At 36.5% G+C, this 17,023-nt stretch overlaps 1 protein-coding gene across 1 annotated transcript in view; it reads left to right on the top strand.

Moving 5' to 3' along the window:
• The window catches only part of LOC110381036 (dystonin), a 206,990-nt gene that overhangs the window by 168,804 nt on the left and 21,163 nt on the right, over positions 1-17,023 (top strand). Inside the window, 23 exon segments of the mRNA XM_064041470.1 lie at positions 123-242; positions 693-890; positions 1,321-1,484; positions 2,048-2,147; positions 2,517-2,702; positions 3,261-3,379; positions 3,909-4,067; positions 4,511-4,742; positions 5,151-5,339; positions 5,793-5,947; positions 7,650-7,875; positions 8,325-8,457; positions 9,503-9,626; positions 10,089-10,209; positions 10,671-10,828; positions 11,227-11,378; positions 11,836-12,076; positions 12,424-12,519; positions 12,902-13,084; positions 15,148-15,307; positions 15,779-15,856; positions 16,165-16,284; positions 16,630-16,902. Coding sequence (XP_063897540.1) covers positions 123-242; positions 693-890; positions 1,321-1,484; positions 2,048-2,147; positions 2,517-2,702; positions 3,261-3,379; positions 3,909-4,067; positions 4,511-4,742; positions 5,151-5,339; positions 5,793-5,947; positions 7,650-7,875; positions 8,325-8,457; positions 9,503-9,626; positions 10,089-10,209; positions 10,671-10,828; positions 11,227-11,378; positions 11,836-12,076; positions 12,424-12,519; positions 12,902-13,084; positions 15,148-15,307; positions 15,779-15,856; positions 16,165-16,284; positions 16,630-16,902 — 3,687 coding nt within the window.

The raw sequence follows: 17,023 nt of genomic DNA, 5'->3' as shown, positions 1-17,023 counted from the left end.
TCTCTTTAAGTAGGTACCATAGTATATATCCACATATATGCCCGCCTTCCCAAAGAGAAGGAGTTTCACAATACAGATGTTTGTATATTTTTCTTACTTAGAACCTATTGTTTTGTGCTCAGATTTCCCCCGGAGAAGGCGCGACACACATCGAGAGCATTGTGACGCGCGACAACCGACGCTTCGACGCCATCGCAGAACAAGTGCAGCGGAAGGCTGAGAGGTTACTGCTTAGCAAGAAGGTACGTTGTATTTGTAAGGTTTTAGAGGAAATATAATATATTCGTGTTTCCTGTTCTATATTGTCACAATAAGAAAGACGTCGTTTGTAACTTTTAATATGCATTACAGTGTCTTTCGGAGCCTAATGAGAAAATTGAGATATCTTTCGACTTTGTTTGTATAACAGCATGGTTTGGGATTTTTAGAGAGAAGATTTTTATGTATAATCTTTCCTTCCCACGGCGCTTCCTCAAAATCATAAAGCACATTGAGGAACTACCGGAATAGACTCATATAAAAACTATGATCGTTACTGTACTAGAAGTGAAGAATGCTGCACGCATGTCGCATATACACTATACAATATAAATCTTTTCCCCTTTACCTATAACGTTCGCTAGAAATAATGTATGCTACGCGGCGTAGCTTCACACATACACTAAATCATCGTCTTTATTTTTCCCCTACAGCGTTCCCTCGAAGTAGTAGGCGATATGGAAGAAGTCCTCGAATGGCTACGCGGCGTAGACTCAGCACTGCGAGCCGCCGAGCCTCCGTCCTGCGACGCGCCCACAGTTCGCGCTCAGCTCAAGGAACAGCGCCCGTTGAGTGATGACGTAGCGGCGCAGAGAGTTAGGGTTAGAGACCTGCTTAGTCAGGCTAAGAAGGTGAGGATTTGTGGACTTAATTATATATTTTTTATTGAAATTCTATAATAAGATGTGGACTTAATTTGACTGTGTTTTGTTTGTTATAAAAATTGTATATAAGATTTGTCTTTGCAAGTATGAATGTCACTATGTGAGGAAATAATTTGATGCAGGCAAATTTTTCCATTCCTAATCATCAAAAAAACCTAGTTTCAAACGCTTTTAGGCCTGTAGTATGGCAATTTATAAATTCTTGATTTTCCAAACTGCCAGTTTTCGCTGATTTGCAATTATTTCAAAATCACACGGTACTTTTTTGCGACTCAGATATTGAATTATACCAAAATTGTCAAATTTTTCTGAACAAAAACGAGACTTCACTTCGATTCTTATATCGTCCCAAACAAAGAAGAGTATTACCCCTAATCTCCTATATAATTCGTCCCAGGTCCTCCGCGAATGCCAGTCATCAGAAGAGACAGCCGTCATCCGCGACCGCAGCGAGGAGCTCAAGGAGATGATGGAGGAAGTGGGGCATCTCAGCGCGGAGCGACTCGCCGCACTCGAGCAAGCATTGCCGCTTGCTGAGCACTTCGCTGATACACATCATGGGTAAGATTATGTGCTCAAATACTTAAAAGGTGGAAATCTGCCAATTGATTAGGTTATAAGATATTTTTGAATTTGATACGATTGATATGCCCTTTATGTCTGACAGTTGATTTATATGCGTTGCTTTTTCAACGTCCAAAATGCAGTATTGTGCATCAAACACCCCTCAAAAGGTTTTGGGCCTTACTACAAAAACTTTAAACCCTGTTTTACACTTGTCTAATAAAATTTTGGCTGCAAAATGAACCATATGTCAACGTCATAATTTGGCATTTTTTTAGACAAGGCATAAACTGACGTTTAAAAGTTTTTGTGGTAAGACGGTTTAAGTTTAGATTGATCAAAAAACCTTAGTCAAACTGGTGCAACCCACATTATTCTAAACTCATTTTCTCTGTACAGGAATATTCTTTTCCTAGCTGTAAAACACAATGTTTTGTTTTATATTTATATTTTGTATGTGCCCAAACTGTAGTAAATTATCAAATTTTTACCCCTTATCACCATCACCCTACTTTGTAACACTTTAGCAATTATCTACAATATAATATGTCCTCTCTCAGTTTATCCTCATGGTTGGACGACATGGAGAAGCAGATTCAGATGCTGGCGATGCCGGCGCTTCGACCCGAACAAATCGTTCAGCAGCAAGACAAGAATGAAGTGAGTGTTATCTATATTGTGTTAGAATAGTAAACTATTGTTTTTTACTTTGTTGTAAATATAAAGATCATTAAAAATATTTAGTCTGAAAGAAAGAGTGCCGAGAAATTTCAAAATCATATACTTTCCAAATGTAAAATACAGGAAGATTCAAATTGGCCCCAAAATAGGCAAAGCTTGTAACTTTGGCCTTTTGATTGAAAATAAATATATTGACAATTAAACACTTCAAGCTTTATAGTTTTGAGGCCTATCTATAAGATTTTAGAGGCAATTTTCAACTGTAATTTTTCAAGAAGATTTTTTTGGCACTTAAGTCAGCAAGATCTGTCCGTGCCTCCAATACTAAAACTTACTGTTTCTTCTCAGATGCTGCAACAATCGATCAACAACCACAAACCACTGGTAGACAAACTAGTTAAAACGGGCGAAGCGCTGTCGAAGCTCTGCGGAGACGACGACGCCGCTAAAGTACAGGACATCGTGGACGGAGACTGCGAGAGATACAACGCGCTTAGAGCCGAACTCAGGCAGAGGCAGCAGGAACTCGAGCAGGTTGGTTATACAGGAATGAATTTTAAGCAGTGCACAAACAGAACAAATCTGCATCATCAGTAAAAAAAAAAAATTTCATTCTTTTGTCCGCCCTAAAATCAGCAAAATATGGATACTAACTATTCTTACGCGCTTGGAGCACTGGTGAAGACAAGAATGGTGATATGACAAACATCACAAGAAGATGGCAGTAAGACCCAGGAAATATGTGGTAATAATTCATGTAAAAGTTATCAGGACTCCGAATTCGCATCGTCGTGATTTTCTGCACACATCTGCATCAAAAATAGCCTTCAACCTTCTTTGATAAATGAACTCTTAAACACAGAAAAGAAATACAAATTGGACCAGCACATCCTGAGATCAGCCATCCTCAGATTGCTATTTTGTTTTAACATAAAAACATTTTTGCAGCACTGAGAAACAATGATTATTGAATTTACTAAAAGTGATATTCCAAGGGTATCTTTTAAGACTTATTTTACTTATATCAACGATATTATCGTAAACACGAAATTCAACCTTATCCCCATACTAATAAGACACAATCTCCCCCAGGCGCTACAGGAATCGTCTCAGTTCTCTGACAAGCTAGAAGGCATGCTACGTGCTCTATCGGGCGCTGCCGACCAGCTGCACCGCGCCGAGCCCGTATCCGCACACCCGCCTAAGATTGAGTGAGTAGCTTGGTTTATATTATTTATGCTCTTGTATACTACATAAACACTTTTATATTAAAATCTTAAAGCCTTGCAATTACCGAACCTTATCATATTTTTTTTACTCAATAGCAATAGTTAGTTTTTCTGATCCTTGAGTTTGTTTCATTGTTTCTTCTCAAGGTATGATCGAAATGCTGGCCTCACTTAGTTCCAAAATAGACATGTTAACAAGTGTTTTTGTAAGCCTATATAACAAAAATAATAAATATACACAAATGCTGTTAAATACACCATTTTATTTTTATGCATTATTGATTTAGTTTTTTTGATCATCATTACAACAACGAACGTGTATAAAGGCAGAAGATGATCAAAAAATTATGAATAGGTACAAATAAAAACATCATCCACATGCAGCCACCGCCATCCACAGTCCATTCCACAAATATAACTTTTTTATTCCCCTTCAATTCAGGATAACGTCATATCAACATTCAAAAACCATCAATTGTAAGACCAACCTAACCCCCTTTTCCCCCTACAGAGACCAAATCGACGAGAACAACGCTCTAGTAGAAGATCTAGAGAAGAGAACGGAAGCTTACAACGCGGTACAACGCGCAGCCTCTGACGTCATCAGCAAGGCTAACAAGAGCGACCCAGCTGTCAGGGATATTAGGAATAAGCTTGATAAGCTTAATAAGTAAGTAATAGTAGTATTTTGTTTATATTTTAAACTCTAGACAGTGGTTTTACCCGCTTGCCCAGGGACTTACTATATGGTTCTAAGATATGACCTAGTCAATTTTCTGTCAAATCGGTTCAGCCGATCTTGAATTGGAAATAGTGTAATAAAAATTACACGACATTCTTTAATACATTGATAAATAAAAATCTGTGTCATTTTGTCTACTAATTGTCTCGTGCCGAAGACAATTTTTGTCATAACGAATGATGGTCAAAAATGATGTTATACTTTTATGAATCTTGAATTCTTAGTATATTTTTTATATGTAAAATGGACTGATTTATAATTTCCTTAAATCTCTAATTAAGAACCAAAAACAATATTATAGTTTTTAATAGAAAACAAAAATATCATATAGATCCAATTTCTTAACCTAAACAACAATTTCTTCCACTCAGACTATGGGGCGACGTCCAAAAAGCCAGCTCGGAACGCGGCAACTCGTTAGACGCCACACTGGAGGTGTCGCGTCGCTTCTGGGCGGCTCTACACGCCGTCATGGCACAACTAGGGGAGCTGGAAGACACGCTGTGTGCGCAGGCGCCGCCCGCCGCGCAGCCCAGAGCTATACAAGCGCAGCAAGTGGCCTTGCAGGAGATTAGGCACGAAATTGACCATACTAAGCCTGAGGTTTGTTCGTTTTTGATTTATTTTCATGGTTTTTAGAAAGCTTTAGCAAATGGGCCAAGAAAAGACTGTGACCAATTTTAATTTATTCTTATTACTTATAGAGAAAGGTTGTCCTCCTGAGATCCCCTCTAATCAATCAATCAGTTTTTATTTATTTCTCATCATCAAATACATCATAGTTGTTTATTAAAATAAAACAGTATCCCTAACATGAAACAAAAAATTCAATGTTTTTATTACAATTTAAGCAACTATGCACCCTTCTCTTAGCTCATGGTCAGTTAACTTCAAACATCAAAAATAGAAAATTCCCAAATCAAATCTACCCTTTTCAACCGACTTCAAAAAACATTTCACGAAATTAAAATCTTCCAAATTTTCCCCACTCAATAACTTCTAACTCCCCAGGTGGAGAAAGTCCGCAAGACCGGATCAACTCTCATGTCTCTCTGCGGAGAACCGGACAAGCCAGAGGTGAAGAAACATATGGAAGACCTGGACAGCGCGTGGGACAATATCACCGCGTTATATGCGAGGAGAGAGGAGAACCTTATCGATGCTATGGAGAAGGCTATGGAGTTCCATGATACTTTACAGGTTTGTAAAAATAGTGGCTGTAAGAAAATATATCGAGCGATGTGTTGAACACCTGTCAATGAATCTTTAAATATCGATTATTATGATGATATTTAGACAGCTTTATTCAAATTTGAAAGTGATTTTAAACAAAAGTTATTTTAAAATAGGTAAACATTTATGGTCATTCGGGAGCTCATCTCTTTTCATAGAGAGAAGGCACAAGTTTTGATCAAATATGTTTAAAACATTTGTGAAATATATTTTAAAAGACTCAAACAGCTCTTGAAATCTAAACTAGATATATAAAACCTTCCTTACCAACATTATTTAAATATTTATCATGTTAGGTTGTCTGTAAGAGATAGCTTTTAGCGATAAAACCGCCCGTTGTGTCACTTTTAATATTTTTGTATTGTAAATCTACATAGTAAAGAATATCTACCTATTACTTACCCTAATTTTCCCCCACAGAATCTCCAAGAATTCCTCGACTCTGCGGAAGACAAGTTCTCTCGCATGGGACCCCTCGGCTCAGACATCGATGCTGTCAAGCGTCAGATCGCACAACTAGCCTCCTTCAAGCAGGAAGTCGACCCGCATATGGTGAAGGTTGAGGCTCTTAATAGGTACGTAACTATGTTAGGTATTATATTTATCGATAAAAAACTATCTTGCAATTTTCGATAGAAATGTTATTTTGAAAAAAATGGGTGGTTCACTATTTGGAGCGGGATTTGCTTTTGATCGATTTAAAAATTTCATAATTTTTGGGTTGTGATAATTTTGAGGTTTGCATGATTGTGTAAGGGGTTCAGGAAAGAAAAAAATACATTATAAGTGAATGATGAGAAAAATCAATACGAGATGTCCGCTCGAATATGTCGAATCGGGTTTTTTAAATATTTTTTCTATAATTTGGTGATGGACCTAGTCATACTTTACCTCCTCTAGTTTTATTCATATAAATGTGATTCTTCATATTGTCCCATTTCGTATTATAACATCGAAACTTAAAGCTTTTTCTTAAACTTAAAGTAATTAAAAACGCAAAAGTTAGCGATGCACAACAGTAGTTTCTAAACTTTTTTTTTACTTTATCTATATCACCCTTTTTAAAGAAGTCCCTAGCTTTCTTACTAGCACATAGACTACCAAATATAAAATCAATATTCATCCCCACTTATTACCTTACCACACTACCTTAGTAGAAAGTAAATATTTACTCTTTCCCCTCACCACACTACACCCTAGTATAAATTTTCCAATAATACTAATCGTGATAATTTTTCTATGCGTTCCCCGGATTGACCCGACATTGAAAAAGGAGTCTTATGAGGCAAGAAATAACGATTAATCTTGTGTGCGCTTCTGTTTTGTATCCTGCAACGTAGTTTAGTTACTTTCGTTTGTCGTGTGTCTGTACTGCTTTTATTTATTAATTTTTGAAAGTGTGAAAAAGTTGCAAAAAAGCTTTACCTATTGACTTGAATGACATAGTTCCGGAAGTTCCTAATTTGATAATAATCTTCTCATTTAAGCATGCTGCAATATCCAGTGTAAAGAATAATATTAACAATGAAGGATAAATCTTAATTCAATATTTTTTAAATATTATAAATCTTATGTAATTTATTTTGCCAAAAGCAAAGTTTACTTTATTTTTTTAAATCTTAGGCTAAAAGGGGGCAAATTAATAAACGTTATATATTTTGCATATAATTTGTTACAACAGAAGCAACTTCATATTCTTCTTGTTTGTCTGTCTACGTGTCTTCTAGAAGAGTGTGTTGTCCTGTCTCTTTCGTTACTAACACTTTCCAGCTGTCTGTTTTGTATGCAATGTGGATTTTTTATGTTATTACAGTGAATCAATAGTGGCTTCACAATCACAAATTTCTGAAAATAGAAAATATCTAGTTTACCAGAGAAAACAACTAGTTTACCAAATTTTCTTAGTTTTCAAACTCTATTTATACAACCAGTGGTAATATTTCCACATAAATAGCTCATATTGGTCAAGCCATTAACAATCTATCTTGCTAATTTATTCCTGTTATAAGCACAACATAGCAGAAATTTTATAACACTGTTTTCTGTAGGCCCTTGTTGCCTACAATGAAGCTATAAATATAAAAAATAAAAAATGAATAATATATCTTTACTTAGCGTACTAATAAATATATATGAGCAAGATTGAGATTCACACAATAATCCATATCAAATAAAAAACACAACAGCATTCTCCCTTAACAAAACATACAAAAAATCCAAAAGCCACTATTGATTCACCCCCCACCTACCTATTACTAAACCTTACCATCACCACAGGCAAGCGCAAGAGCTCACAGAACGAACATCATCCGAACAAGCGGCCGCCATCAAGGCGCCTCTAACCGAGGTCAACTCTCGCTGGTCGGCCTTACTCCGAGGCATGGTGGAGAGGCAGCAGCAGTTAGAACGAGCCTTGCTGAGGCTTGGGCAGCTACAACATGCCTTGCAAGAGTTGTTGTCTTGGATTGAGAATACTTCGGCTACGTTGGATACTTTGAAACCGGTATGTGTATTGTATAAGTAATTTTTTAAAAGAAATTGACTGCCGATGGTTTCGCCAGCGTTGTATGGGAACTACTTCGCGCAACTGTATAAAAAGTAGCCTAAAGCCTTCCTCAATAGGGCTAACAAACACTGATCGATTTTTTTATATCAATAGTTCCAGAGATTCGCGCGTCTTACAATTTTCAGCTTAAAATATCAGTAGAATAAAGTTGCAGTGACTGGACATTTTAGAATCCTGGGCTTTCGATTCGATATCGAGTAAGTTACATTGTTCAGTGTCATTCAGGACAAGAAAAATATCAAATTCATCTGGCTCTGAACTTTGAAACTTAAGAATTATTTAATTCCAACTTCTCTGCTCATTTAAGGTCAAATATTCCAACCGCTACAAAAATTATTTCACCTTATTTCTTTACCTATTAATCCAAAACTCTTATCCCTCCACAGGTTGCCGGCGACCCACAAATCCTCGAAGTGGAGCTAGCTAAACTCAAAGTGCTAGTTAACGACATCGCAGCCCACCAAGCGAGCGTGGACACGCTGAACGACGCCGGCGCACAGATAGTGCAGCAGGGTACGGGTATGTGCCTGCGCTTAAGCTTTTGTTGTTTAACTGACCATTTTATATGTCCATTTTGAGGTGTTATTCAGGATAATGTGTAGTTTTTTGTGTGATTTAAGTGATAAGGATTCAAATTCATTTATTTAGCAGTTTTTGAACGTCTAATATAACAAAAGACAGACCCTAAAACGTCCACTGCCTATGGGTTTTTGCTTGCAAGAAGGGGTGCAATAAACTCCTCAGCAACACATGTCTGTCTGTAGGCTAGAATTAAAAGAGATTATTGTTTTCACCCAGTTTATCAACTTAAGCAAAGCCTTAAGATATCACCACAGTAAACTTTTCTATTTTAACTTTTTTTATACTTTATCCTGACTATCGCCTATGATTTATGTATCGCATGTAAAGTCCAATAATAAATATAACAATGAAACATTTTAACAATACTGAGTTGAACCTTAATGAATATTGATTAATAAGATTATTAAAATCATTTTACAATATCGATAAAAATATAACCAACCCTAAGATCTAATAACAGATCACTAACAGCATCAAGTCCAAGTCAAATAGAACCTTTACTTCAAAATTAATGAATCGTTCTTAACTAATACAAAAACATTTACATTTCTAATGAACCAAAATCGTGCAAAAAGCGCTAATGCTTTAAGCTTTAAATGTGAACGTCAACTGTGTTATTAACTATTAATATTAATACTAGATTTATCTAAAAAAAACAGTAATATAGTGTCTGAAGCATGTTATTTCTTTTCATCAAAGAGAATTATGAAATCTCTTCGACTCTCAATGACATTGCATGGATTTAAAATATTACATATAAATCTTGATCCCCTGATACTCATTATGTACAAAGTATTTAAAAATGCTACCAACCGGGCATTTCAAAATCGTTATTTTATCTTACACAGAATCATATAGGAATTTTAGTAAAATCTCAAGGTTCACTTGAAATATTCCACAGTATGAAGTCACCTCTTCTAAATTATTCTCATTTTCTCAAAAACTACCAACCTGCATGCTCTAATTCTACCACAAACAATAGGTACGGACGAGGCTGGCGAGACCGCTGAGAAGTTGGCAACACTCAACAGAAAATGGCGCGAATTACAACAGAAGGCCAGAGATAGACAGACTGAGCTTGAAGATGCGCTTAGAGAGGCTCAGAGGTGAGTTGTTGGTGGAAAATGTAGTTTATTTTGTTAGTAGTTAAAGTTATTTTATGATGAAAGGTCTTTCAAGTTGATGCAATAGAAAATGTTTTTTAAATTGGTTATAAATAAATAAAAAAAAATATTTATATATTTTAAGTAGAAAGTGCATAGTTCAGTTCCTGTATCAAAAATCATGGTTAAGGAATAATGTTTCCTTTGCATCAAATTATGGCAATCTTATACTTTTTATGTAGGTTAAAAATAATATGATTATTGGAGTATTTTAATAATAAGCTTTAGATGTAAACTTAATTATGAATACCAATGACTTCCAAAAAAATACTTATGTATATAAAAATATATCTTGGATAAGACACTAATTTTCCTTTTTATCATCGAAAACATTCAAGAACCAATACAATTTCAAGTAATAGTTTTTTCAAAATCAATCTTCCTAACAATACATTATTCCCTTAGCTTCAACGCTGAAATCGGAGACCTGCTAAGCTGGTTATCTGAAGTGGACAGCGTGATCGCCGCGTCTAAACCCGTCGGCGGCCTGCCCGAGACTGCCTCTGAACAACTCGAGCGGTTCATGGTAAGATACCAGTTCCATTTAAATATGGAATATCATATTATTTAGTACATATTGCAGGACACATCAGGAGGTACATTGAGGCACACAGACTGGTGTTTATTTATAATGGTCAATATTTAATAACTACCAACGACTGACTCTTAAGTCAATTATATAATAAAGTCATCAAAGATGAGATATGGAACCTAATGTACTTCTAAAAAAAAATATTAAACCTACAGAAAAAAAAAACTATTAAATATTTGAACTAGTGTCAGCCAGCGGGTTTACCCGCGTCCTATGCAAATGACTACGATCAACCGGATAAAATGTATCTATCATCATTTATCACTGAAACATTGTTTCTAATCGGTCCAGTAGTTGCTAAGATTAACACGTTAACGCAAACAAACTGTTTAGCTGTATAATATTGACAGAGATAACTATAAAACTTTATCTAAACTATGCTTTTACCATCACAGGAGGTATACAACGAGATCGAAGCGAACCGTCCGAAGGTGGAGGCAGTTCTACAGCAAGGTCAGGAGTATCTCAAGAAGCAGGAGCGCCCCAACCCCACCTCGCAGCTGCATCATAACCTCAAGAACTTGAAGTCCAGATGGGATAATGTTACTGCTAGGTAAGGATACATTTTTGATTAAGTGAAAGTATTGTCTACGTTCTGGATTAAGTCTTTAAAGTCATGAAAATCTACCTTTTCTGACAAATATAAAAAAACTGTAGAATAATCAGAAAAGGAAACTAAAGATAATGGCGTCGTAAAAGTCGTAATGCATATAAATTCCAAATTATACTCATAAAGCTGTTTTCCATTCTAAATAAAGTGATTTAATTTCAATTTGTGATGAGTAACAATACCAATCTTGATAAAACTTAACCATAAAGGTTGACTTTCAACCAAAAAGCTTCATTTCGCCCGCGTATTTATAATATCTTTCATATTTTTCTCTCTTTTCCAAAGTACTTACTTACCTTCATAAAACACCATAACTAACCAATAACTCTTCATCTATCCAGGGCGTCAGACAAGAAGATAAAGCTAGAGATAGCTCTGAAAGAAGCGACAGAATTCCACGACGCGCTGCAAGCATTCGTGGACTGGCTCACCAGCGCTGAGAAGACTCTGACATCCGCCAAACCCGTGTCTAGGGTCATGGAGACGCTGCTTAGTAAGTATTTAGTTTGTAATAGAATATATACAGATTGTAAATAATATTATAGAAATGTAAGAACAAAAGCCCACTCAATAGGTGCGTAGCCTTTTCCCAACTATATTGGGGTCAGCATCCAGTGTAACTGGACGTCTACTTTGGCTTAAAATCGGGCGTATATTTAGGCTTAAATATCTGTAAAAAAGTTTAGTTTAGAGTTACATGAATACACCGTATGACTACAAAAATTGACGAATTTTGAACCTAATTTACTTATCATTCGTTTGAAATAATCCTGCTACCTTTTTGATCTATGTATGTATTACTTGCATATAAGATATGCATGATGCGTACACTCATAACAACAGACAGTACGTGCTTACAGTATAAATGATTTTAATTTTACACCCAATACTGTCAACAATACAAAATATATCAACCTTCAAAAAAAATCTAACTCCAATTTTTCCCACAGCCCAAATCGAAGAGCACAAATCCTTCCAAAAGGAAGTAGCTACCCACCGCGAGACGATGCTACACCTAGACAAGAAAGGAACTCATCTCAAGTACTTCAGTCAGAAGCAAGATGTCATACTCATCAAGAACTTGCTAGTTTCCGTGCAGCATCGCTGGGAGAGAGTCGTGTCTAAAGCCGCGGAGAGAACCAGGGCGTTGGATCATGGCTTTAAGGAGGCTAAGGAGTATAATGATATGTGGTGAGTAGACCAAAAATTGGATATAAAATATTTTTCACGTAATTTGTGCGTTTTTTAAGGAAATAGAAAAAAAAGAATGTCAAAATTCTGCATTTAACAATTATTTTTTTTTTGGTTTCTTTGCTTGATTTGTTTGTCTTGTTTTGTTACAAACAAGAAAACAAACAAATCTTTCCTCTTTATGTATTAGTATTGATCAAAAGAGACCTGCAAATAATTATATATTTATGTTACCTGTCACCAATTATTTTAATTCCTGTCATCTACTACACTCTAAAATTATCGGCTATTTATTCAACTAAACTTTAAAGTACATTTTGTTAGTAAATATGTATTTCTTTCTTTAGGCACAACCTTATGAACTGGTTGAACGACACAGAACAACAACTGGATACGCTCAATGCTGAGGCCACTGTCAACGACCCTGAGAAGATCAAACAGAGGTAATATATAAACTCATACCCTTCCCTAGTATAATTGAAAATATCAACTTTAATGTGAAGTGAAAAAGGAGAATAAAAATTATAAAAAAAAGATAAAGTATGTGCTATTTCAGTACTTAAAAGAAAACTAAAACATGCTGAATGATTTCATGAGCTTCATAGAAGCGCATTACTAAATAAACTGCTCCCAAAAGTAACTGTAGGCTTTTTTATATACTGTCCGAGATATCAGGGAAAACTCCATCACAAACTTTAGGTTTCTCCCTGGAATAAATGATCAACACCTTTCTAGAACAAAGAACACCTCTACATTTACCTCTTAAAAACCTTTCTTTTTTTGCAAGTCTAGTAAAAAAATAATTCTTATAATTTTCCCACACAGGTTAACAAAACACCGCGAGTTCCAAAAGGCTCTAGCCGCCAAACAGCCAGTCTACGACCAGACAATGAAGACTGGTAAACAGCTGAAGGACAAAGCGCCTAAGGGCGATGAGAATACTCTGAAGGCCATGATGTCTGATATGAAGACCAAGTGGACCACCGTCTGCTCCAAGGCTGTTGACAGGTACGTTCGATAATGAGCTTTATCTCTATAGAAATAAGGTTGTTTTTTAGATTGCAAAACCGTCTCCTCCAAGGCTGTTGATAGGTAAGTTCGATTATAAGTCTTAGCTCTATAGAAATAAGGTCGATTTTAGAAAGCTTTAGTAGCTTTCCTGGTAAACAGCTGAAGGATAAAGCTCCTAAGGGCGATGAAAATACCCTGAAGACCATGATGTCTGATATGAAGACCAAGTGGACTACCGTCTGCTCGAAGGCTGTTGACAGGTACGTTCGATAATGAGTCTTATCTCTTTAGAAATAAGGTTGTTTTTTAGATGTACACAACCGTCTGCTCCAAGGCTGTTGACAGGTAAGTTCGATCATGAGTCTTATCTCTATAGAAATATGGTCGATTTTAGAAAGCTTTAGTAGCTTTCCCGGCAAACAGTTGAAGGACAAAGCTCCTAAGGGTGACGAGAATACCCTGAAGACCATGATGTCTGATATGAAGACCAAGTGGACCACTGTGTGCTCTAAGGCTGTTGACAGGTATGTTCGATAATACACCTTAATTTGTAAGCAATAAGGTTGATTTTTAGATGTGCACAACCGTCTGCTCCAAGGCTGTTGGCAGGTAAGTTCGATTATAAGTCTTATCTCTATAGAAATAAGGTCGATTTTAGAAAGCTTTAGTAGCTTTCACGGTAAACAGTTGAAGGACAAAGCTCCTAAGGGTGATGAGAATACTCTGAAGACCATGATGTCTGATATGAAGACCAAGTGGACTACGGTCTGCTCTAAGGCTGTTGACAGGTAACTGCGATAATGAGTCTTATATCTATAGAAATAAGGTTGTTTTTTAGATTGCAAGACCGTCTGCTCCGAGGCTGTTGACAGGTAAGTTCGGTCATGAGTCTTATCTTCATAGAAATAAAGTCGATTTTTAGAAAGCTTTAGTAGCTTTCACGGTAAACAGTTGAAGGACAAAGCGCCTAAGGGTGACGAGAATACCCTGAAGACCATGATGTCTGATATGAAGACCAAGTGGACCACGGTCTGCTCTAAGGCTGTTGACAGGTAACTGCGATAATGAGTCTTATCTCTTTAGAAATAAGGTCGATTTTTAGATGTGCACAACCGTCTGCTCCAAGGCTGTTGACAGGTAAGTTCGATCATGAGTCTTATCTCTATAGAAATATGGTCGATTTTAGAAAGCTTTAGTAGCTTTCACGGCAAACAGTTGAAGGACAAAGCTCCTAAGGGCGACGAGAATACCCTGAAGACCATGATGTCTGACATGAAGACCAAGTGGACTACTGTCTGCTCTAAGGCTGTTGACAGGTAACTGCGATAATGAGTTTTATCTCTATAGTAATAAGGTCGATTTTTGGATGTGCACAACCGTCTGATCTAAGGCTGTTAACAGGTAAGTTCGATCATGAGTCTTATCTATATAGAAATAAGGTCGATTTTAGAAAGCTTTAGTAGCTTTCCCGGCAAACAGTTGAAGGACAAAGCACCCAAAGGCGATGAGAATACTCTGAAGACCATGATGTCTGATATGAAGACCAAGTGGACTACGGTCTGCTCCAAGGCTGTTGACAGGTACGTTCGATAATGGACCTTAACGTAAGGATGATAAGGTGGATTTTTGTACAGCTGCTAAAGAAAGTTTTGAGTTTGATAATGTGCCTTACTCTTAGAGAGATAAGGTTAAGTATGCATTTAGATGCTTGGAAACTAATTAAAGTAGGTACCTAAACTTTAGGGAGGGACGATACCAACAAAGACAGATAATTTGCTCATTGAAAATAAAGATTTTATTTGTTTGACTACGATATGTTTTATTGAGAACTTATAGAGTTCTATGAATTGATACTGCGGTTTCAAAAAATGAATTGCGGCGGCAAAAAAGAGCATTTACTTTGTCAAAAAAAAATTATACCTCGCAATATAGAGAACAATATCTTCCCTAACGAATCTCACGTAGATTCTAATTTAAAAGTCAATATTCTGGAAAAAGAAGCTTATCATGTATATTTTTTTTTTCAAAAACAATTTAATAACCTCTTTCTTCTCTTACAGACAACGCAAGCTAGAAGAAGCGCTACTCTACTCAGGACAGTTCAAAGACGCCATGTCGGCTCTGCTGGACTGGTTGAAGAAACAACAGAAAGAACTGGGTCAGGACTCGCCAGTACATGGTGATCTGGATACCGTGATGGCACTTATTGAGCAGCATAAGGTAGGAAAATAGTTCTTATTCTTATTGATATAAGGTCTATTTTGCATGAAAAAGTTCATCCCTTAACTTTTGGGTCATCTTCACTGACTGGTAAAAGATAAAAAGTAGGAAATTAGCTCTTATTATGATAGCCATAAAGTCTACTTTGGATGCCATGTCTCACCTGTACATGTTGATCTAAATACAGTGATGGCTCTTAATGAGCAGCATAAGGTAGGAAAATAAGAGTTATTTTATTGATATAAGGTCTATTTTGCTATGGGCAGTTTACATAAGCTCTAGCGAGTTTTCTCGACAGTCTGAAGAATTTTGATGAACTGGAGTGGCTGAACTATGCATTTTTATACCAAGAACATATGTTTTTGTTGCCTCAATTTCAAAATCTACATACGAGTATCCGATTTGCAGGTTTTTTTGGAAGAAATAAATTATGAAAACCATACATATACTATACAAATATTCCTTTTACAGCAATTCGAGGAGGATCTTCACTCACGCGAACAACAAATGCATTCCGTCATGAAGACCGGCAAAGATCTAGAAGCAACGGTACGTATTCAACTATTTAATACCTTAGCACTATACACATAGGGTTTATTACCCATATCTACCAAACAAAATAAAATTCAATCAATTTTAAGCTTTCTTTAAATTCATTCTATTTCTAAGCTCCATGCTGATATTCGCACTTCTCAACATGATAAAACGCGAGGTATGGAGTGCAGTATTCATTAAAAGGAACATGATATTCATATAACAATAAGGGTGACATTTCTATATTGTTTATCTAACCGTGATGTCCTCCAATCAATATTCAATTCTAAACACATAACACTACGGTTGATATTCCCCCACAGGTGCCTCGTGAAGACGCAGCAAGTATTCGGCAACAGTGCAGCGAGCTGAAGACCGCGTGGGAGGCTGTCCAGTCTCTCAGCGAGAAGAAGGCTCATAAACTTGAAACTGCGCTTAAAGAGGTAATAATAATTATGTTTTAAACAGTTTACTAGCTTAATTAGAGAGAAAAACAGCATTTTATATGGTGGACAAAGTGACCTCTCAAAAAATCTGACACGACTCGTTAATAGACTGTCGTAATATGCATTTACTTGCCAATTCTTATTGGATTAAATAGTATAGATTTTCAAAATCCAAATTAATCTGTGAAAGTCACTAGCTCACGAAAACATTATTTGAGTTCTATTGCAAATAATAAATATTGACATTAAAAATCAACAACCAATAAAATCCTTAGTTAATTTCGAATAACATTTTACCCCCCAAAACTGCCTCCACATTCTAACCCCCCTCTCTTCCCTCAGGCCGAAAAACTACACCGTTCAGTGAACATGCTTCTCGAATGGCTCTCCGACGCGGAAACCAAGCTTCGATTCTCCGGCCAACTACCCGAAGGCGACCAGGAAACACAACAACAGATCCGCGAACACGAACGATTCGTTCGCGAACTGAACGAAAAGCAGAGAGACAAGGATGATACTATCACTCTTGCGCATTCCATCTTGAGTAAGGCACACCCAGATGCTGTGACTGTGATCAAACACTGGATAACTATTATTCAGAGTCGGTGGGATGAGGTAAGATTTTGCTTTACATAAAATATGTTTTTTTTTTCTTGTGTGGTATTTAATTCGGGTATGAGTCGTAATCTGCCGAGCCTTTTCCCGACTATATTGAGGTCGACTTCCAGTCCTAACT

Source organism: Helicoverpa armigera, chromosome 25 (assembly GCF_030705265.1).
Source record: "Helicoverpa armigera isolate CAAS_96S chromosome 25, ASM3070526v1, whole genome shotgun sequence".
Classification (NCBI taxonomy): domain Eukaryota; kingdom Metazoa; phylum Arthropoda; class Insecta; order Lepidoptera; family Noctuidae; genus Helicoverpa; species Helicoverpa armigera.
Note: the sequence above shows the minus strand (reverse complement) of the source record. Positions and strands in the feature narration are given on the sequence as shown.